The sequence below is a fragment of the Ranitomeya variabilis genome, chromosome 3, assembly GCF_051348905.1.
Source record: "Ranitomeya variabilis isolate aRanVar5 chromosome 3, aRanVar5.hap1, whole genome shotgun sequence".
Classification (NCBI taxonomy): domain Eukaryota; kingdom Metazoa; phylum Chordata; class Amphibia; order Anura; family Dendrobatidae; genus Ranitomeya; species Ranitomeya variabilis.
Genome location: NC_135234.1, coordinates 552924515 through 552945858, shown reverse-complemented (window position 1 = coordinate 552945858; position 21344 = coordinate 552924515). Strand labels below are relative to the sequence as shown.

At 44.9% G+C, this 21344-nt stretch overlaps 3 protein-coding genes across 5 annotated transcripts in view; 1 reads left to right on the top strand and 2 right to left on the bottom strand.

Moving 5' to 3' along the window:
- The window catches only part of GPC6 (glypican 6), a 1709607-nt gene that overhangs the window by 52025 nt on the left and 1636238 nt on the right, over positions 1-21344 (top strand). The gene's annotated exons all lie outside the window — the stretch shown is intronic.
- Positions 9500-17907, bottom strand: LOC143818375 (uncharacterized). Its single transcript, XM_077299711.1, has 2 exons — positions 15591-17907; positions 9500-10690 (listed from the first exon to the last, which is right to left on the bottom strand). Exons 1-2 carry the CDS (start codon positions 16644-16646, stop codon positions 10634-10636), a joined length of 1113 nt encoding a protein of 370 aa, XP_077155826.1. The 5' UTR covers positions 16647-17907; the 3' UTR covers positions 9500-10633.
- On the bottom strand, positions 19157-21166 carry LOC143818374 (uncharacterized). 3 transcript variants are annotated; one of them, XR_013224496.1, is made up of 4 exons: positions 20706-21166; positions 20463-20633; positions 20036-20130; positions 19157-19613 (listed from the first exon to the last, which is right to left on the bottom strand). XR_013224496.1 is itself a non-coding variant. In XM_077299710.1 (2 exons), exons 1-2 carry the CDS (start codon positions 21057-21059, stop codon positions 19534-19536), a joined length of 1104 nt encoding a protein of 367 aa, XP_077155825.1. In that variant the 5' UTR covers positions 21060-21166; the 3' UTR covers positions 19157-19533. The 3 variants fall into 3 exon arrangements, 2 of the variants coding, with proteins under 2 accessions (XP_077155825.1, XP_077155824.1); XM_077299710.1 differs by having other exon boundaries at positions 20036-21166; XM_077299709.1 differs by lacking the exon at positions 19157-19613 and having other exon boundaries at positions 19745-20633.

Genomic DNA, 21344 nt, shown 5'->3' with positions numbered 1-21344 from the left:
GGTGGTTGCATATCAGTCAGATAGTGTAGCTAGATAGTGTCCAGTTTGGCTGTAAAATTTACCTTCCAGCTGTTTTTTTTTCTTTTTTGGCCATACTGAGGTGCACAAACAAATCCAGCAGGGCATGTGTTGTGCACTGCTTCTATTGTGATCAATGCACGAGTATAGTATTATAATTCACATGTAGCTAGTGTAAAAATATTAACAGCCTGCGTTATCCCACCTTGTAATTTAGTGCCGTGGTGAAATAAAACTGTGTGCAGACCTAAGGTACATTTAAAAAAAGTTCTAATTTTTTCTGTTGCTAAATGCGAAACAGCCTGCTGTATCCTACTTAGTCATTTTGTGGTGGTGAAATGAACCTGTCTGCAGACCTAAGGCACATTAAAAAATATATATAATTTTTCAGTTGCAAAAAGCTAGACAACCCACTGTATCACACTTTGTCATTTTTTGGGTTGAAATTAAGCTGTAGAGGCCTAATCCAGCGGCCACAAAGAAATTCTGCTGTTATTAACATCAAACAGTAACGGACCTGACTTGAAAAATAGTTTGTGGCATCTAGTGTGTTATAGAGGCCTGATACATAGGCTCCCAAAAAAAATTCTTCTGTTATTAACATCATATAGTAAAGGAGCTACCTGTCACAGTGTGGCTGACCCGGTATAACACAACCCAACAGTAGGTCTGTAACGAACAGCACCACACACAAGGGAACACCGGGGACACAATTACAATGGTGGGCCTTGTCGGTAGGGACTGGGGGAATGGGCACCTCCTGCACTGGCCTGCAGATGTGCCCTGATCTTGCTACCGTCCCTATACGGGTTCTTTCAACCTGTCTCCAACCAGGATACCTAGTCCCTCACTTGCCCTGCACCTATCCCTAAGTAGGGAACTGGCAGATGAGAGCACTGGTCCCACCGCTGCACTAATACAACACGGGGTAAGGAAATACAGACAAGGTAAAGGAAAACAACACTTAGCTTAATGCTGCAAGACACCGCACAGCAGGAAGAAACACCAGATTGACTGGACACAGCAGTAGAACAACAGTTCCCAGCAAGCTCCTTCTCCCAGCTTGGTCGCTTTAGACTGAACTAACACCGACAGTCAGCTGATGAACCAGGTGACTATTTAAAGGATGGAGGGAGTGGTCATCACAAGCATCAGCTGACCCAGCAGCAATGCAATAACACCAGCGGCCACCGGGGGAGAAAACTGCATTAACCCTCGATGACCAGAAAGGAAAAAAGGTTTTAAACTGAGGAAAACCAGATCTGCCACAAATCCAAAATTGGATCGTGACAGTACCCCCCTTTCAATGAGGGGCCTCTGGACCCTCAACACTGGACCTCACCAGTAAACAACCTACAGTGAGAACGTCTCGATTCACCAGAGTTCACCTCCTCAATCACCTGACCCTCAGGTTTACGGTAGACACAGCAGGATGGATATGACACCATGGGCGGCACAAATCTCCAAAGCGCCGACCTGTGGAATGAGTTGTGTATGGGCATAACTGAGGGTAACTCCAACTGGTAAGTCTTCGGACTGACAATGGCTGACACCCGATATGGCCCAATTACCCTTGAACTCCAGATTCCAGTTCCACACTTCCACCTGATATTTTTGGTGGACACCCATACGTAATCTTTCACACACAGGTCCGGACCTCAACGTTTATTTTCACGCATGCGACTGCCACAAGATGGTGAACTTTTTACAGAACCGACAACCGAGGCGTCCCCCTGTGTAAGCAAACTCTCTCCACCACTATGCATCGAGGGAACCACCACCCTCCTCTGACCCCTCCTCCTAAGAGGTCTCTGACATACTGGATTTGAATGTTGTGAGGGTAGAGTCTTGCCCCTACTCCCTTCAAGCACCTCTACTGCCCTGTTGTGAATTAGACTTTTTTGGCTCCCTCTTGTGGTCACTAGTGATATGACTCTGGGATTGTCTTTTCTCAGTTTGGCACCCACCTGGGTCGTTAGTCCAGGGGTGTTGCTATATAAACTTCCTGGATTCTTAGTCCAGTGCCTGGCATCGTTGTAATCAGTTCCTTTCTGTTTGCTCCTGTCTGCTGGTCCTGGATCTTGCAAAATTAAGCTAAGTCCTGCTTCCTGGTTTTTTGGTTACTTGCATTGCTCTTATTTTTTGTCCAGCTTGTACTAATGTGATTCCTGATTTTGCTGGAAGCTCTAGGGGGCTGGTGTTCTCCCCCCGGGCCGTTAGACGGTTCGGGGGTTCTTGAATATCCAGCGTGGAAATTTTGATAGGGTTTTTGCTGACCGTATAAGTCATCTTACTATTTTCTGCTATTAGTCAGTGGGCCTCTCTTTGCTAAATACCTAGCTCATTCTTACGTTTGTCTTTTCTTCTTACCTCACCGTTATTATTTGTTGGGGGCTTGTATCCAACTTTTGGGGTCTTTTCTCTGGAGGCAAGAAAGGTCTATCTTTTCCCTTCTAGGGTTAGTTAGTTCTCCGGCTGGCGCGAGACGTCTAGAACCAACGTAGGCACGTTCCCCGGCTGCTGCTATTTGTGGTGCTAGGATTAGATATACGGTTAGCCCAGTTACCACTGCCCTATGAGCTGGTTTTTTGTGTTTGCAGACTTAGTATATATTTCTGAGACCCTCTGCCATTGGGGTCATAACAGTATGCCAGGCCAACATTGAATGTTTAATGCATTGCAGAAGTGGGATTATAAGAAAGGAAATTCTGAGTTTTTTTTTTTTTTCCTCTTTGTTCCTCCCCTTTACCTCTGAGTGGCTTGTGCTTGCTGCAGACATGAATGTCCAGACCTTGATTACAAGTGTGGACCAGCTTGCTGCTCGTGTGCAGAGCATACAAGATTTTGTTACCAGTAGTCCTATGTCTGAACCTAAAATACCTATTCCTGAACTGTTTTCTGGAGACAGATTTAAGTTTAGGAATTTCAGGAATAATTGTAAATTGTTTCTATCTCTGAGACCCCGTTCATCTGGAGACTCAGCTCAGCAAGTTAAAATTGTTATCTCTTTTTTACGGGGCGACCCTCAGGATTGGGCCTTCTCGCTAGCGCCAGGAGATCCGGCATTGGCAAATATTGATGCGTTTTTTCTGGCGCTCGGATTGCTTTACGAGGAACCCAATCTTGAAGTTCAGGCAGAAAAAGCCTTGCTGGCTATTTCTCAGGGCCAGAATGAAGCTGAAGTGTACTGCCAAAAATTTCGGAAATGGTCCATGCTTACTCAGTGGAATGAGTGTGCTCTGGCTGCAAATTTCAGAAATGGCCTTTCTGAAGCCATTAAGAATGTGATGGAGGCTTTCCAGGAGTTGAAGCGCCGGTTTACTTCGGCGCCTGTTTTGTGCCAGCCTGATGTCTCACTTCCCTTTCAGGTTGAAGTGGATGCTTCTGAGATTGGGGCAGGGGCCGTTTTGTCGCAGAGAGGCCCTGGTTGCTCTGTAATGAGACCATGTGCTTTCTTCTCTAGGAAGTTTTCGCCTGCTGAGCGGAATTATGATGTTGGCAATCGGGAGTTGCTGGCCATGAAGTGGGCATTTGAGGAGTGGCGTCATTGGCTCGAGGGTGCTAAGCATCGTGTGGTGGTCTTGACTGATCACAAGAATCTGATGTATCTCGAGTCTGCTAAACGCCTGAATCCTAGACAGGCCCGTTGGTCATTGTTTTTCTCCCGTTTTGACTTTGTGGTCTCGTATTTACCAGGTTCAAAGAATGTGAAGGCTGATGCTCTTTCAAGGAGCTTTGTGCCTGACTCTCCTGGAGTCGCAGAACCAGTTGGTATTCTTAAAGAGGGAGTAATCTTGTCAGCCATTTCTCCGGATTTGCGACGTGTGTTGCAGAGATTTCAGGCTGGTAGACCTGACTCTTGTCCACCTGACAGACTGTTTGTTCCTGATAAGTCGACCAGCAGAGTCATTTCCGAGGTTCATTCCTCGGTGTTGGCAGGGCATCCAGGAATTTTTGGCACCAGAGATCTGGTGGCTAGGTTCTTTTGTTGGCCTTCCTTGTCATGGATGTGCGGTCATTTGTGCAGTCCTGTGGGACTTGTGCTCGGGCTAAACCTTGCTGTTCTCGTGCCAGCGGCTTGCTCTTGCCCTTGCCTGTCCCGAAGAGGCCTTGGACACACATTTCCATGGATTTCATTTCAGATCTTCTGGTGTCTCAAGGAATGTCTGTCATCTGGGTGGTATGTGATCGCTTTTCCAAGATGGTCCATTTGGTATCTTTGCCTAAACTGCCTTCTTCTTCCGATCTGGTTCCCTTGTTCTTTCAGAATGTGGTTCGTTTACACGGCATTCCTGAGAATATCGTGTCTGACAGAGGATCCCAGTTTGTTTCCAGGTTCTGGCGATCCTTTTGTGCTAAGATGGGCATTGATTTGTCGTTTTCGTCTGCCTTTCATCCTCAAACTAATGGACAAACGGAGCGAACTAATCAGACTCTGGAGGCTTATTTGAGGTGTTTTGTTTCTGCAGATCAGGATGATTGGGTGACCTTCTTGCCGTTGGCTGAGTTTGCCCTTAATAATCGGGCTAGTTCCGCTACCTTGGTTTCGCCTTTTTTTTGCAACTCTGGTTTCCATCCTCGTTTTTCCTCGGGACATGTGGAGTCTTTTGACTGTCCTGGGGTAGATTCCGTGGTGGATAGGTTGCAGCAGATCTGGAATCATGTTGTGGACAACTTAAAGTTGTCACAGGAGAAGGCTCAGCGTTTTGCCAACCGCCGCCGCGGTGTGGGTCCCCGACTTCGTGTTGGGGATTTGGTATGGCTGTCTTCTCGATTTGTTCCTATGAAGGTCTCCTCTCCTAAATTTAAGCCTCACTTCATCGGTCCTTACAAGATATTGGAAATCCTTAATCCTGTGTCCTTTCGCTTGGATCTTCCGGTGTCGTTTGCCATTCACAACGTGTTCCATAGGTCTTTGTTGCGGCGGTACGTTGTACCTGTGGTTCCTTCTGTTGAGCCTCCTGCTCCGGTGTTGGTTGAGGGCGAGTTGGAGTACGTGGTGGAGAAGATCTTGGATTCTCGTCTCTCCAGGCGGAGGCTTCAGTATCTGGTCAAGTGGAAGGGCTATGGTCAGGAGGATAATTCCTGGGTGGTTGCCTCTGATGTGCATGCGGCCGATTTAGTTCGTGCCTTTCACGCTGCTCATCCTGATCGCCCTGGTGGTTTTGGTGAGGGTTCGGTGACCCCTCCTTAAAGGGGGGGTACTGTTGTGAATTAGACTTTTTTGGCTCCCTCTTGTGGTCACTAGTGATATGACTCTGGGATTGTCTTTTCTCAGTTTGGCACCCACCTGGGTCGTTAGTCCAGGGGTGTTGCTATATAAACTTCCTGGATTCTTAGTCCAGTGCCTGGCATCGTTGTAATCAGTTCCTTTCTGTTTGCTCCTGTCTGCTGGTCCTGGATCTTGCAAAATTAAGCTAAGTCCTGCTTCCTGGTTTTTTGGTTACTTGCATTGCTCTTATTTTTTGTCCAGCTTGTACTAATGTGATTCCTGATTTTGCTGGAAGCTCTAGGGGGCTGGTGTTCTCCCCCCGGGCCGTTAGACGGTTCGGGGGTTCTTGAATATCCAGCGTGGAAATTTTGATAGGGTTTTTGCTGACCGTATAAGTCATCTTACTATTTTCTGCTATTAGTCAGTGGGCCTCTCTTTGCTAAATACCTAGCTCATTCTTACGTTTGTCTTTTCTTCTTACCTCACCGTTATTATTTGTTGGGGGCTTGTATCCAACTTTTGGGGTCTTTTCTCTGGAGGCAAGAAAGGTCTATCTTTTCCCTTCTAGGGTTAGTTAGTTCTCCGGCTGGCGCGAGACGTCTAGAACCAACGTAGGCACGTTCCCCGGCTGCTGCTATTTGTGGTGCTAGGATTAGATATACGGTTAGCCCAGTTACCACTGCCCTATGAGCTGGTTTTTTGTGTTTGCAGACTTAGTATATATTTCTGAGACCCTCTGCTATTGGGGTCATAACACTGCCCCCACTGGAGAAGAAGGGGTAGGTTATAAAAAGACGGCAGAGATCGTAGTTCCCAGACAACAGTCATCACACGACTGACCCCAGCTGACTACTTCTCTGGACCGCCAGTCTATGACCGGGTTGTGTCTTTTTAACCAAGGGAGACCTAAGACCATGGGAGTTCGTATGCCCTCCAAGATGTAGCATGACAGGGACTCTTCATGACAAGCCCCTATACGCAGATGTATATTGTCTATGACATGGGTAATGCTCCCCTGGCTGAGCGGGGCAGAGTCAATGGCCTGAACGCTTAAGGGACTTGCTAGCCTCCTACTCATCAGGCCATGGGTCTGGACAAAATGAGCATCCACCAAATTGACTCCTGCACCACTGTCCACAAGAACCGGAACATTCTCAGTTACCCCACCAACAACCACCTCAGCAGGTAAGGTACACTGAGACGAGAAAATGGAGGAAATATACACTCCCTGGTCACTTCCTTCCACTCAACCAGGGGGACGCGGCTTTTTAGATGTAACTGGAATTTTGGCGCGAGCTGGGCAGACATTGATAAAATGACCAGTCTGCCCACAGTAAAAACATGCCCCCACACCACGGCGAACCCCAGACAACCCGGTTTGGAAACCAACTCCTCCCACCTGCATGGGTTCGTCCGCCTGGCCAGGTGTGTCCTCCTCCCTAGCAAGGACTACAGAGTGTACATTTGGTGTATGCCTCTCCCTGAAGCGTCTATCCACCCGGATGGCAAGGGACATGGCGGCCTCCAACGACTTGGGAGCAGCGTACTGTACCAGAGTATCTTGCAACCTAGGGGACAGACCCTGCACAAAATGGCACCTAAGCTGGGTCATTCCACTGTGTGTCAGTGGCCCACCTCCTGAACTCTGAACAGTACTCCTCTGCAGGCCGACCCCCCTGCTTGATCTTATGGAGTCGGGATTCCGCCAGGGAGACGCCATCTGGATCACCATACACCAGCGCCAGAGCCGTAAAAAACTCGTCCACCGACTGTAGGGATGGTGAACCAGTCGGCAGGGAGAAGGCCCAGGATTGGGGATCACCTTTAAGAAGGGATATGATGATTCCCACCCGTTGTTCCTCACTCCCTGATGAACGAGGGCGGAGCCTGAAGTATAACTTGCAGGCTTCCTTAAAAACCAAAAATGTATCTCTCCCTCCAGAGAACCTGTCCGGGAGAGATATCTTGGGTTCTGGTAGAACCTGAACCTGAGCCGAGGCCCAGAACCCCAATAATTGCTGCAGCTACTGCACCACCTCACCACGCAGATCCTTAAGCTCAGTGGTGAGAGTCTGGAGCAGTTGGGCAAAAGCTTGAATTTGAGCCATGGCTCACCAGAAAAAATGAGACGGTCGGTGTTAATGTCACAGTGTGACTGACCCGGTATAACACAACCCAACAGTAGGTCTGTAACGAACAGCACAACACACAAGGGAACACCGGGGACACAATTACAACGGTGCTAATATTATGATAAAGGGTGCACCAAAAGCGATAATCCTAAATAAATACAATAGGGTGCAGTGCCAAGTCCAATATAAATGTAGAACCAAGAACCAAGAAAACAGATTGGACCATGAAATAGGCACGCACAACCAACCAAATAGAGAAAATATAAACAAATGTTTTATTGGACACTACAGCAAAAACACATAAAAACAATTAAAATGTACAAATGTGTACATGACACCCTGATGTAAATATCCTACAGATGACATGCTATACAGAACATATATAAAGGTCAGCCTGATGTATATAACATGATGTCAATAGAACAAAAAACCTCCTAACAAATGAATATGTCAGAGTATGCACTAAACGCACCACTATAGAACATGGATGTGAAGCACAATGGGTTAATAAATAACAGAGCATGCGGAGAGCATGGTGGAATAAATGTCCATACCACGTCCTACATAATAAGTGATGGCAAAATGCCCAGTGGATGACACAAGGAAAGAAAACCCATGGTTATAAGAAAGGGGCCATGTAGTGCCCAGCATACTCAGCTGAAACCCGGAGGAGAATAACAGGCTGAAACCCAAGTCTGTATCGAGAGTGCAAAATAAGGTAGGCAGGGTGTCAGACAAAAGCCCCACGCGTATCGCCGCCGCAGCGGCTTCGTCAGGGGAAGTGGGTGCTGTACTGTTCACTTACATTTAAATAGAAAGTCCAATTAACCGGGAAGTGTGTCAGCCGTGTCGTTTCTTAGGGAGAAGACCGTGAACCGGAAGTCACGCTGGCCGGAAGTAATGAGCCGCAGAACAGAAGGATACAGAAGGAATCTCCATGGAGATAAATGACGCATGCGCAGACGCGGTTCTGAGTACTGAGCCGCGCTGCACAAGCGTCTAGAAAGAGGAGATTGTGGACCCGATGGAGTGTGGGGCCAATAAATGAGAGCTATTATCATGGCAGCGCATGTAAACTTATATATAGAGAAGTGCATATTATATCTAGGAGAGTACTCAATATCTATATAGCCCACATAGTAAACAGGGACATGGAAACATAAAAGCATTAAAAAGAGCTGGCCTGCGAATACAAATAGCAGATATAATTAATATATATAAACCTGCAAGGAATCATATATATATATGATTTATAAGAAAAGGGGGCACATATGTAACCAAAACAGGAGAATTATATACTAATATATACATAAAAAATACCAAAGGATATACATACATGTATGAAAAGAAAATGTAAACAAAATAATAATAAAAATAAAAATAAATATAAAGAATAAAGAGAACTCCCATTCCCTCTTATATACCAAACTAAGTAATAATACAAACGACACCAGAAAATAAATAATAATAAAAGTGTACTGGATGAATGTCCAAGTACATTGGTGCGAGTCCATAGAGTCAAGGACTGAGGATTCCAAAAGGACCAGATGAGAAGATGAAGTAAAGGATCCTTTATCCATCTAACAATCGGATGTACTCAAATCTTCTTCCAAACAACGTCACACATGATCCTTACCATGGACGCGCCATGGTCGTTTTATTGGGTGGTGATCCAAGGACTTGGTGCAAGAAATCCATGTTCCCACCAGATCATGTACAGAGAGCAGACATCCAAATCCCAACTAATATGGGTGAAAACAAACAAAAAAGATCCAATAATAGATCTGTAAAGAACCACGTGATGACAATAATGTTGATAAATTGTTCAAGGGTATAGATGAGGCGATCCAGAAATATGGGTAATGGTCTAAAGTCATAATAAAATATGAACAGCTAAAAATTCATATTCCAATCAGAACATGTGCAAAAGAGCAGGCATCCAAACCACCACTGATATGGGTAAGAACCAACAAAATGGATCCACTGGTAGATCTGGAAAAGAAATAAAATGAAGTAAAAAAGAAGAAAAAAAAAAAAATAAATAAAAAAAAAAAAAAAAAATTGTAAAAAAAAAAAAAAAAAAATGAAAAAAATGGAAAAAAAATGCAAAAAACGGTCACATAACAACAATGATAATAATGAGCTTTCTCCGGATATGAACAGAGGGATCCAAAAATAAGGATGGATAGCTGGGATAAAAACATTTAATTTCCCAAAAACCCTGTGAAGAGTAGCTCCTCATTTAAACCTAAGGGGGTTACAGATTGTAAATGGAAGATCCATCTAGACTCAATTTGTAGAAGAAGTTTGCGTTTGTCCCCACCTCTCTCATTCGGTGTCAGTTTCTGTAGACCCACTACTGTGAGGCCACCTGAGGAACCCCTATGGTGGGTTAGAAAATGTTCGGCCACCGGGGTGAGGACCTTACCTTTCCTCGAGTCAGAGGCCGCTAGATGTATAGTTGAGATGTGTTTTTGGACTCGTTTCTTCAATTCTTGTGATGTCTGTCCGACATACACTAACCTACAAGGACAAATTAAAGCATATATAACGTCTCTAGATTTGCAATTGATGTATGCCTTCAGAGGATGTCTACTATTGCGTGTAGGGTGGAGAAAGATATTCCGAGTCGGGATCATATGAGGACAAACATTGCAATCCCCACAGGGAAATGATCCTCTGAGGACAATCCCCCTATGCAATCTAACTGTTGGTCTTGTAAAATGACTCCTGGTAAGGAGATCTCTTAAGTTTGGCGCTCGTCTTGCCGTCATAAGGGGTCTGTCACTTGTGACCTCGCTTGTCTGTGTATCTGTTCTCAAGATCTGCCAATGTTTTGATAAGATGTCACCCACCTGTTTCCAACTATCGTTAAAGTCCGTGATAAATCTTGTCTGTGTCTCCTGACACCGTCCCTTTGAGGAAAGAAGTGACTTCTGGTCCTGGCTCTTCGCCCTCTGATAGGCCTTGGAGATAATATGTCTCGGGTAACCCCTCTCACGAAACCGGTCCGAGAGATCCCGGGCCTGGATTGAGAAATCATGATCACGGGTGCAGTTGCGTCGAACGCGCAAAAACTGTCCCGTGGGTACACCCACCTTGGTGTGCCAGGGATGGAAGCTAGAGAAGTCCAAGAGTGCATTAGTTGCTGTTGGCTTTCGAAATAAATCAGTCGCCAAACGGCCCTCGTGAGGAAAGATCTTCAGATCCAGAAAGGTGGTTTCGCTGGTAGACAAGGAATGGGTGAGAAAAATATTAAAGGGATTAGAATTCAAATTCCCAATAAATTCCTCACATTCCTCTTTCGTACCCCTCCAAAGAATGAAGACTGTCATGATCTCAATGGCAAGAGATCATAGCATCAGCATATATAGGAACTAGCTCTTGGAAGATGGAAACTGAGCTGACCATGAACTAAACCTAACGCACAACTAGCAGTGGCTGGGTAGCATGCCTACGTTGATTCTAGATGCCCAGCACCAGCCGGAGGACTAAATAAAGCTAGCAGAGGAAAATATTAGTCCTAGCTCACCTCTAGAGAAATACCCCGAAAGGAGACAGAGGCCCCCCACATGTATTGGCGGTGAATCAAGATGAAATAACAAACGTAGTATGAAAATAGGTTTAGCAAATTTGAGGTCCACTTACTACATAGCAGAAGACAGAAAGGACACTTTCATGGTCAGCTAAAAACCCTATCAAAACACCATCCAGAAATTACTTTAAAACTCTGGCATTAACTCATAACACCAGAGTGGCAATTCCTGTTCACAAGAGCTTTCCAGACACAGTAACGAAACTACAGCTGTGAACTGGAACAAAAATGCAAAAACAAACATGGACAAGAGTCCAACTTATCTAGTAGTTGTCTAGGAGCAGGAACAAGCACAGAGAGGCTTCTGATAACATTGTTGACCAGCAAGCAACTAACAGAGCAGCAAGGTTATATAGCGACTCCCACATCTTGATGGGAACAGGTGAACAGAGAAGATGAAGACACCAGTTCAATTCCACCAGTAGCCACCGGGGGAGCCCAGAATCCAAATTCACAACAGTACCCCCCCCCTCAAGGAGGGGGCACCGAACCCTCACCCGAACCACCAGGGCGATCAGGATGGGCCCTATGAAAGGCACGAACCAGATCAGAGGCATGAACATCAGATGCATTCACCCAAGAATTATCCTCCTGGCCGTATCCCTTCCACTTGACCAGATACTGGAGTCTCCGTCTGGAAACACGAGAGTCTAAGATTTTCTCCACAACGTACTCCAACTCACCCTCAACCAACACCGGAGCAGGAGGCTCAACGGAAGGCACAACCGGTACCTCATACCTGCGCAATAATGACCGATGAAAAACGTTATGAATAGAAAAGGATGCAGGGAGGTCCAAACGGAAGGAAACAGGGTTAAGAATCTCCAATATCTTATACGGGCCGATGAACCGAGGCTTAAACTTAGGAGAAGAGACCCTCATAGGGACAAAACGAGAAGACAACCACACCAAGTCCCCAACATGAAGACGAGGACCAACACGACGACGGCGGTTAGCAAAAAGCTGAGTCTTCTCCTGGGACAACCTCAAATTGTCCACCACCTGCCCCCAGATCTGATGCAATCTCTCCACCACAGCATCCACTCCAGGACAATCCGAAGATTCCACATGACCAGAGGAAAATCGAGGATGAAACCCCGAATTACAGAAAAACGGGGACACCAAAGTGGCAGAGCTGGCCCGATTATTGAGAGCGAACTCCGCCAATGGCAAAAAAGCAACCCAATCATCCTGGTCAGCAGACACAAAACACCTCAGATATGTCTCCAGGGTCTGATTAATCCGCTCAGTCTGGCCATTCGTCTGAGGATGGAAAGCGGACGAAAAAGATAAATCTATGCCCATCCTAGCACAGAATGCCCGCCAAAATCTAGACACGAATTGGGTCCCTCTGTCAGAAACGATATTCTCAGGAATACCATGCAAACGAACAACATTTTGAAAAAACAGAGGAACCAACTCGGAAGAAGAAGGCAACTTGGGCAGAGGAACCAAATGGACCATCTTAGAGAAACGGTCACACACCACCCAGATGACAGACATCTTCTGAGAAACAGGCAGATCTGAAATAAAATCCATCGAGATGTGCGTCCAAGGCCTCTTAGGAATAGGCAAGGGCAACAACAATCCACTAGCCCGAGAACAACAAGGCTTGGCCCGAGCACAAACGTCACAAGACTGCACAAAGCCTCGCACATCTCGTGACAGGGAAGGCCACCAGAAGGACCTTGCCACCAAATCCCTGGTACCAAAAATGCCAGGATGACCTGCCAACGCAGAAGAATGAACCTCAGAGATGACTCTACTGGTCCAATCATCAGGAACAAACAGTTTATCAGGTGGGCAACGATCAGGTCTATCCGCCTGAAACTCCTGCAAGGCCCGCCGCAGGTCTGGAGAAACGGCTGACAATACCACTCCATCCTTAAGGATACCTGTGGGCTCAGAGTTACCAGGCGAGTCAGGCTCAAAACTCCTAGAAAGGGCATCCGCCTTAACATTCTTAGAACCCGGTAGGTATGACACCACAAAATTAAACCGAGAGAAAAATAATGACCAGCGCGCCTGTCTAGGATTCAGGCGCCTGGCAGTCTCAAGATAAACCAAATTTTTGTGGTCAGTCAATACCACCACCTGATGTCTGGCCCCCTCAAGCCAATGGCGCCACTCCTCAAAAGCCCACTTCATGGCCAAAAGCTCCCGATTCCCAACATCATAATTCCGCTCAGCGGGCGAAAATTTACGGGAAAAGAAGGCACAAGGCCTCATCACGGAGCAGTCAGAACTTTTCTGCGACAACACTGCCCCAGCTCCGATCTCAGAAGCGTCGACCTCAACCTGAAAAGGTAGAGCAACATCAGGCTGACGCAACACAGGGGCAGAGGAAAAACGGCGCTTAAGCTCCCGAAAGGCCTCCACAGCATCAGGGGACCAATCAGCAACATCAGCACCCTTCTTAGTCAAATCGGTCAATGGCTTAGCAATATCCGAAAAACCAGCAATAAATCGACGATAAAAGTTAGCAAAGCCCAAAAATTTCTGAAGACTCTTAAGAGAAGAGGGCTGCGTCCAATCACAAATAGCTTGAACCTTGACAGGATCCATTTCAATGGAAGAGGGGGAAAAAATATATCCCAAAAAGGAAATCCTCTGTACCCCAAAAACACACTTAGAACCCTTCACACACAAAGAATTAGACCGCAAAACCTGAAAAACCCTCCTGACTTGCTGGACATGAGAGTCCCAGTCATCCGAAAAAATCAGAATATCATCCAGATACACAATCATAAATTTATCCAAATAATCGCGAAAAATATCATGCATAAAGGACTGGAAAACTGACGGAGCATTTGAAAGACCAAAAGGCATCACTAAATACTCAAAGTGGCCCTCGGGCGTATTAAATGCGGTTTTCCACTCATCCCCCTGCCTGATTCGCACCAAATTATACGCCCCACGAAGGTCAATCTTAGAGAACCACTTGGCCCCCTTTATGCGAGCAAACAAATCAGTCAGCAACGGCAATGGGTATTGATATTTAACAGTGATTTTATTCAAAAGCCGATAATCAATACATGGTCTCAAAGAGCCGTCTTTTTTTGACACGAAGAAAAAAACGGCTCCTAAGGGAGATGACGATGGACGAATATGTCCCTTTTCCAAGGACTCCTTTATATATTCACGCATAGCAGCATGTTCAGGCACAGACAGATTAAATAAACGACCCTTTGGGTATTTACTACCCGGGATTAAATCTATGGCACAATCGCACTCTCGGTGCGGAGGTAACGAATCAAGCTTGGATTCTTCAAAGACGTCACGATAGTCAGACAGGAACTCAGGAATTTCAGAGGGAATAGATGATGAAATGGAAACCACAGGTACATCCCCATGAGCCCCCTTACATCCCCAGCTCAACACAGACATAGCTTTCCAGTCGAGGACTGGGTTGTGAGATTGCAGCCAAGGCAATCCTAGCACCAAATCATCATGTAGATTATACAGCACCAGAAAGCGAATAATCTCCTGGTGATCCGGATTAATACGCATAGTTACTTGTGTCCAGTATTGTGGTTTATTATTAGCCAATGGGGTGGAGTCAATCCCCTTCAGAGGAATAGGAGTCTCCAAAGGCTCTAAATCATACCCACAGCGTTTGGCAAAGGACCAATCCATAAGACTCAAAGCGGCGCCAGAGTCGACATAGGCGTCCGTGGTAATAGATGACAAAGAGCAAATCAGGGTCACAGATAGAATAAACTTAGACGGTAAGGTGCAAATGGAAACAGACTTATACTGTTGTGAATTTGGATTCTGGGCTCCCCCGGTGGCTACTGGTGGAATTGAACTGGTGTCTTCATCTTCTCTGTTCACCTGTTCCCATCAAGATGTGGGAGTCGCTATATAACCTTGCTGCTCTGTTAGTTGCTGGCCGGTCAAACTGTCATGATCTCAATGGCAAGAGATCATAGCATCAGCATATATAGGAACTAGCTCTTGGAAGATGGAAACTGAGCTGACCATGAACTAAACCTAACGCACAACTAGCAGTGGCTGGGTAGCATGCCTACGTTGATTCTAGATGCCCAGCACCAGCCGGAGGACTAAATAAAGCTAGCAGAGGAAAATATTAGTCCTAGCTCACCTCTAGAGAAATACCCCGAAAGGAGACAGAGGCCCCCCACATGTATTGGCGGTGAATCAAGATGAAATAACAAACGTAGTATGAAAATAGGTTTAGCAAATTTGAGGTCCACTTACTACATAGCAGAAGACAGAAAGGACACTTTCATGGTCAGCTAAAAACCCTATCAAAACACCATCCAGAAATTACTTTAAAACTCTGGCATTAACTCATAACACCAGAGTGGCAATTCCTGTTCACAAGAGCTTTCCAGACACAGTAACGAAACTACAGCTGTGAACTGGAACAAAAATGCAAAAACAAACATGGACAAGAGTCCAACTTATCTAGTAGTTGTCTAGGAGCAGGAACAAGCACAGAGAGGCTTCTGATAACATTGTTGACCGGCAAGCAACTAACAGAGCAGCAAGGTTATATAGCGACTCCCACATCTTGATGGGAACAGGTGAACAGAGAAGATGAAGACACCAGTTCAATTCCACCAGTAGCCACCGGGGGAGCCCAGAATCCAAATTCACAACAGAAGACATCATCTATAAAGCGTACCCAGGCGTGGACGTGGGCAGCGAAAGAGGGTAAGGGATAGACAAATTTCTCTTCCCACCAGCCTAAAAAGATGTTAGCATAGGCTGGTGCGCATTTCGCGCCCATCGCCACGCCTGATCGCTGGAGATAGTAAGTCCTATCGAAGAGGAAATAGTTATGATGAAGGACGAATGACAAGAGATCAAGTAAAAATGAGTCATGCCCCCTGTCCAGGGAGCTCTTCACATTTAAAAAATGAGTAACTGCCTCGATTCCTTGTTTATGATCAATATTAGAATAAAGTGACTCCACGTCACATGTGACCAATAAAAAATCATTCGGGAGTTCAATTTGGCCACATACCTCAATAAAATGTGAAGAGTCACGAATAAATGAAGGGAGAGATGAGGCAATGGGTTGGAGGAAGAAATCCAAGTATTCGCCCGCTCTTTCGCACATGCTGCCAACGCTGGAGACGATTGGCCTGCCGGGAGGCTTGATGCTATCCTTGTGTATTTTTGGCAACATATAGAATGTTGCCGTAACCGGATTTTCTATCCACAGATACCGCTTTTCTTGTGTGGTGATAATGGCAAGCTGATGGGTCCTGCAAAGAAGACGTTCAAATTTTGAGAGAAATAGAGAGGTAGGGTTAGAAGGAAGCTTTTGGTAATATTGAGTATTACTAAGTTGGCGTTTCGCCTCCATTTCATATAACTGATAGGACCACAACACCACGTTGCCTCCTTTGTCAGCTTCCTTTATTGTGAACTCTCTATTATTCTGCAAAGCAGACAAAGCCCGTTTCTCCTCTATACTTAAATTGGAAGTACCACGTGTCCAGGTAGGCATAACCTGAATATCCCGCTTGACCATTTCGAAAAATATTTTAATTGCTGGTACCAGGGAGAAAGATGGTGTTTTAAGGGACTTATTCCTACCTGGGAATCTCCTTCTTGTGGAGCCCGACTCATTTTCTTCAAGAAGCTCTAATAAGTCTTGGAAGGTACTTCGTTCATCCATAGGCATTGTTTGCAGAATGTCCGGTCTCTTGTACATGATCTGGAAGGTAAGTTTTCTACAAAAAAGATATAGATCCTTGATCAAAACAAATTTATCTACTGGGTGTGTGGGGACAAAAGACAACCCCTTCTGGAGAACCGATAACTCTAGGGAAGAAAGCTGATATTCAGACAAATTGATTACCTGCAAAATCGTTGATCCAGGCTCTTGGGCAGATGGAGTCAAGTCCCGAGTCCCTGGTATATTCACTTCCGTCTGGTGTGGTAATGGTGCCAATGAGGTGAAGTTTGGCCTCTGTGCCGTGTTAATCTTTTTTTCACGCCTCTTGCGTTTGCCCCCACGTCTGGTCCGTGGTCTACCTCGCTCCCGGTAGACGATAAAAAATCACTTGAACTATCCCCCCTCTGTACAGAGATATTGGTCGATGTAGTTGGATCACCTCTACCCACTCCCTGGCGGCGAGCATTTCCAACATGTCTCCACTTGTACGCTGTCTGTTGTTCAAAATCCATCCTGTCTCTCTGAAATTTCTTACATTTGCTTTGTGTTACTTCTGATTCATATTTTTCTAGTGTGTCCTTGAGTTTGTTTTTAAAAATCAAGACCTGGCCCTCATTGTACGTGACAAGTTTATCTTCCAAATCTTTAATCGATGCTTTTGTAGATGAAAAAAGTGTCCTGTCATGTTCAAGCAATAGATTCATCAAAATGGTTGAACATCGTGTTAACCCCTGTTCCCATGTTTGTTGAAAGGAATCGGTGGGTTCCCAAGCCGGGAAGATAGATATCCGAAGCCCCCTAGGGACAAATCCAGATTTGATATATTCATCTAGGCTTCTCATGTTCCACCAGAGCCTCACACACGTCTTGTGGGCTTTGGTTAAATTGGAGCATAATGTAGAGAAGCCATTGTCTGTACTAGAGGCAACTACCGTATTAGCTTCAAACACACTAGAAGATTTGGCCCGCCAGGCTGCCTCCCTGGCCTCCCAATCCATACCAACCACAGTGTCACACTAACCGGACCACAAATAATTTATAATTATAAATTAGCGCCACCAAAATAGGTGTGTGCAACCCTTAAGAAAGAATGCCCCGGAACACAGGGCCAGACAATGGACCTAATATTATGATAAAGGGTGCACCAAAAGCGATAATCCTAAATAAATACAATAGGGTGCAGTGCCAAGTCCAATATAAATGTAGAACCAAGAACCAAGAAAACAGATTGGACCATGAAATAGGCACGCACAACCAACCAAATAGAGAAAATATAAACAAATGTTTTATTGGACACTACAGCAAAAACACATAAAAACAATTAAAATGTACAAATGTGTACATGACACCCTGATGTAAATATCCTACAGATGACATGCTATACAGAACATATATAAAGGTCAGCCTGATGTATATAACATGATGTCAATAGAACAAAAAACCTCCTAACAAATGAATATGTCAGAGTATGCACTAAACGCACCACTATAGAACATGGATGTGAAGCACAATGGGTTAATAAATAACAGAGCATGCGGAGAGCATGGTGGAATAAATGTCCATACCACGTCCTACATAATAAGTGATGGCAAAATGCCCAGTGGATGACACAAGGAAAGAAAACCCATGGTTATAAGAAAGGGGCCATGTAGTGCCCAGCATACTCAGCTGAAACCCGGAGGAGAATAACAGGCTGAAACCCAAGTCTGTATCGAGAGTGCAAAATAAGGTAGGCAGGGTGTCAGACAAAAGCCCCACGCGTATCGCCGCCGCAGCGGCTTCGTCAGGGGAAGTGGGTGCTGTACTGTTCACTTACATTTAAATAGAAAGTCCAATTAACCGGGAAGTGTGTCAGCCGTGTCGTTTCTTAGGGAGAAGACCGTGAACCGGAAGTCACGCTGGCCGGAAGTAATGAGCCGCAGAACAGAAGGATACAGAAGGAATCTCCATGGAGATAAATGACGCATGCGCAGACGCGGTTCTGAGTACTGAGCCGCGCTGCACAAGCGTCTAGAAAGAGGAGATTGTGGACCCGATGGAGTGTGGGGCCAATAAATGAGAGCTATTATCATGGCAGCGCATGTAAACTTATATATAGAGAAGTGCATATTATATCTAGGAGAGTACTCAATATCTATATAGCCCACATAGTAAACAGGGACATGGAAACATAAAAGCATGAAAAAGAGCTGGCCTGCGAATACAAATAGCAGATATAATTAATATATATAAACCTGCAAGGAATCATATATATATATGATTTATAAGAAAAGGGGGCACATATGTAACCAAAACAGGAGAATTATATACTAATATATACATAAAAAATACCAAAGGATATACATACATGTATGAAAAGAAAATGTAAACAAAATAATAATAAAAATAAAAATAAATATAAAGAATAAAGAGAACTCCCATTCCCTCTTATATACCAAACTAAGTAATAATACAAACGACACCAGAAAATAAATAATAATAAAAGTGTACTGGATGAATGTCCAAGTACATTGGTGCGAGTCCATAGAGTCAAGGACTGAGGATTCCAAAAGGACCAGATGAGAAGATGAAGTAAAGGATCCTTTATCCATCTAACAATCGGATGTACTCAAATCTTCTTCCAAACAACGTCACACATGATCCTTACCATGGACGCGCCATGGTCGTTTTATTGGGTGGTGATCCAAGGACTTGGTGCAAGAAATCCATGTTCCCACCAGATCATGTACAGAGAGCAGACATCCAAATCCCAACTAATATGGGTGAAAACAAACAAAAAAGATCCAATAATAGATCTGTAAAGAACCACGTGATGACAATAATGTTGATAAATTGTTCAAGGGTATAGATGAGGCGATCCAGAAATATGGGTAATGGTCTAAAGTCATAATAAAATATGAACAGCTAAAAATTCATATTCCAATCAGAACATGTGCAAAAGAGCAGGCATCCAAACCACCACTGATATGGGTAAGAACCAACAAAATGGATCCACTGGTAGATCTGGAAAAGAAATAAAATGAAGTAAAAAAGAAGAAAAAAAAAAAAAAAAAAAAAAAAAATTGTAAAAAAAAAAAAAAAATGAAATAAATGGAAAAAAATGCAAAAAACGGTCACATAACAACAATGATAATAATGAGCTTTCTCCGGATATGAACAGAGGGATCCAAAAATAAGGATGGATAGCTGGGATAAAAACATTTAATTTCCCAAAAACCCTGTGAAGAGTAGCTCCTCATTTAAACCTAAGGGGGTTACAGATTGTAAATGGAAGATCCATCTAGACTCAATTTGTAGAAGAAGTTTGCGTTTGTCCCCACCTCTCTCATTCGGTGTCAGTTTCTGTAGACCCACTACTGTGAGGCCACCTGAGGAACCCCTATGGTGGGTTAGAAAATGTTCGGCCACCGGGGTGAGGACCTTACCTTTCCTCGAGTCAGAGGCCGCTAGATGTATAGTTGAGATGTGTTTTTGGACTCGTTTCTTCAATTCTTGTGATGTCTGTCCGACATACACTAACCTACAAGGACAAATTAAAGCATATATAACGTCTCTAGATTTGCAATTGATGTATGCCTTCAGAGGATGTCTACTATTGCGTGTAGGGTGGAGAAAGATATTCCGAGTCGGGATCATATGAGGACAAACATTGCAATCCCCACAGGGAAATGATCCTCTGAGGACAATCCCCCTATGCAATCTAACTGTTGGTCTTGTAAAATGACTCCTGGTAAGGAGATCTCTTAAGTTTGGCGCTCGTCTTGCCGTCATAAGGGGTCTGTCACTTGTGACCTCGCTTGTCTGTGTATCTGTTCTCAAGATCTGCCAATGTTTTGATAAGATGTCACCCACCTGTTTCCAACTATCGTTAAAGTCCGTGATAAATCTTGTCTGTGTCTCCTGACACCGTCCCTTTGAGGAAAGAAGTGACTTCTGGTCCTGGCTCTTCGCCCTCTGATAGGCCTTGGAGATAATATGTCTCGGGTAACCCCTCTCACGAAACCGGTCCGAGAGATCCCGGGCCTGGATTGAGAAATCATGATCACGGGTGCAGTTGCGTCGAACGCGCAAAAACTGTCCCGTGGGTACACCCACCTTGGTGTGCCAGGGATGGAAGCTAGAGAAGTCCAAGAGTGCATTAGTTGCTGTTGGCTTTCGAAATAAATCAGTCGCCAAACGGCCCTCGTGAGGAAAGATCTTCAGATCCAGAAAGGTGGTTTCGCTGGTAGACAAGGAATGGGTGAGAAAAATATTAAAGGGATTAGAATTCAAATTCCCAATAAATTCCTCACATTCCTCTTTCGTACCCCTCCAAAGAATGAAGACATCATCTATAAAGCGTACCCAGGCGTGGACGTGGGCAGCGAAAGAGGGTAAGGGATAGACAAATTTCTCTTCCCACCAGCCTAAAAAGATGTTAGCATAGGCTGGTGCGCATTTCGCGCCCATCGCCACGCCTGATCGCTGGAGATAGTAAGTCCTATCGAAGAGGAAATAGTTATGATGAAGGACGAATGACAAGAGATCAAGTAAAAATGAGTCATGCCCCCTGTCCAGGGAGCTCTTCACATTTAAAAAATGAGTAACTGCCTCGATTCCTTGTTTATGATCAATATTAGAATAAAGTGACTCCACGTCACATGTGACCAATAAAAAATCAATTACAACGGTGGGCCTTGTCGGTAGGGACTGGGGGAATGGGCACCTCCTGCACTGGCCTGCAGATGTGCCCTG

Excerpts from the sequence above, each read along its gene's own strand:
- LOC143818375 (XM_077299711.1), bottom strand. The coding sequence starts at position 16,646 with ATGTACAAGAGACCGGACATTCTGCAAACAATGCCTATGGATGAACGA. Across the intron at positions 10,691-15,590 it reads GGGTACGCTTTATAGATGAT|TCTTCATTCTTTGGAGGGGT; the intron begins GTCTTCTGTTGT and ends AGATCATGACAG.
- LOC143818374 (XM_077299709.1), bottom strand. The coding sequence starts at position 21,059 with ATGGGCGCGAAATGCGCACCAGCCTATGCTAACATCTTTTTAGGCTGG. Across the intron at positions 20,634-20,705 it reads TCCATCCCTGGCACACCAAG|GCCCGGGATCTCTCGGACCG; the intron begins GTGGGTGTACCC and ends TTCTCAATCCAG.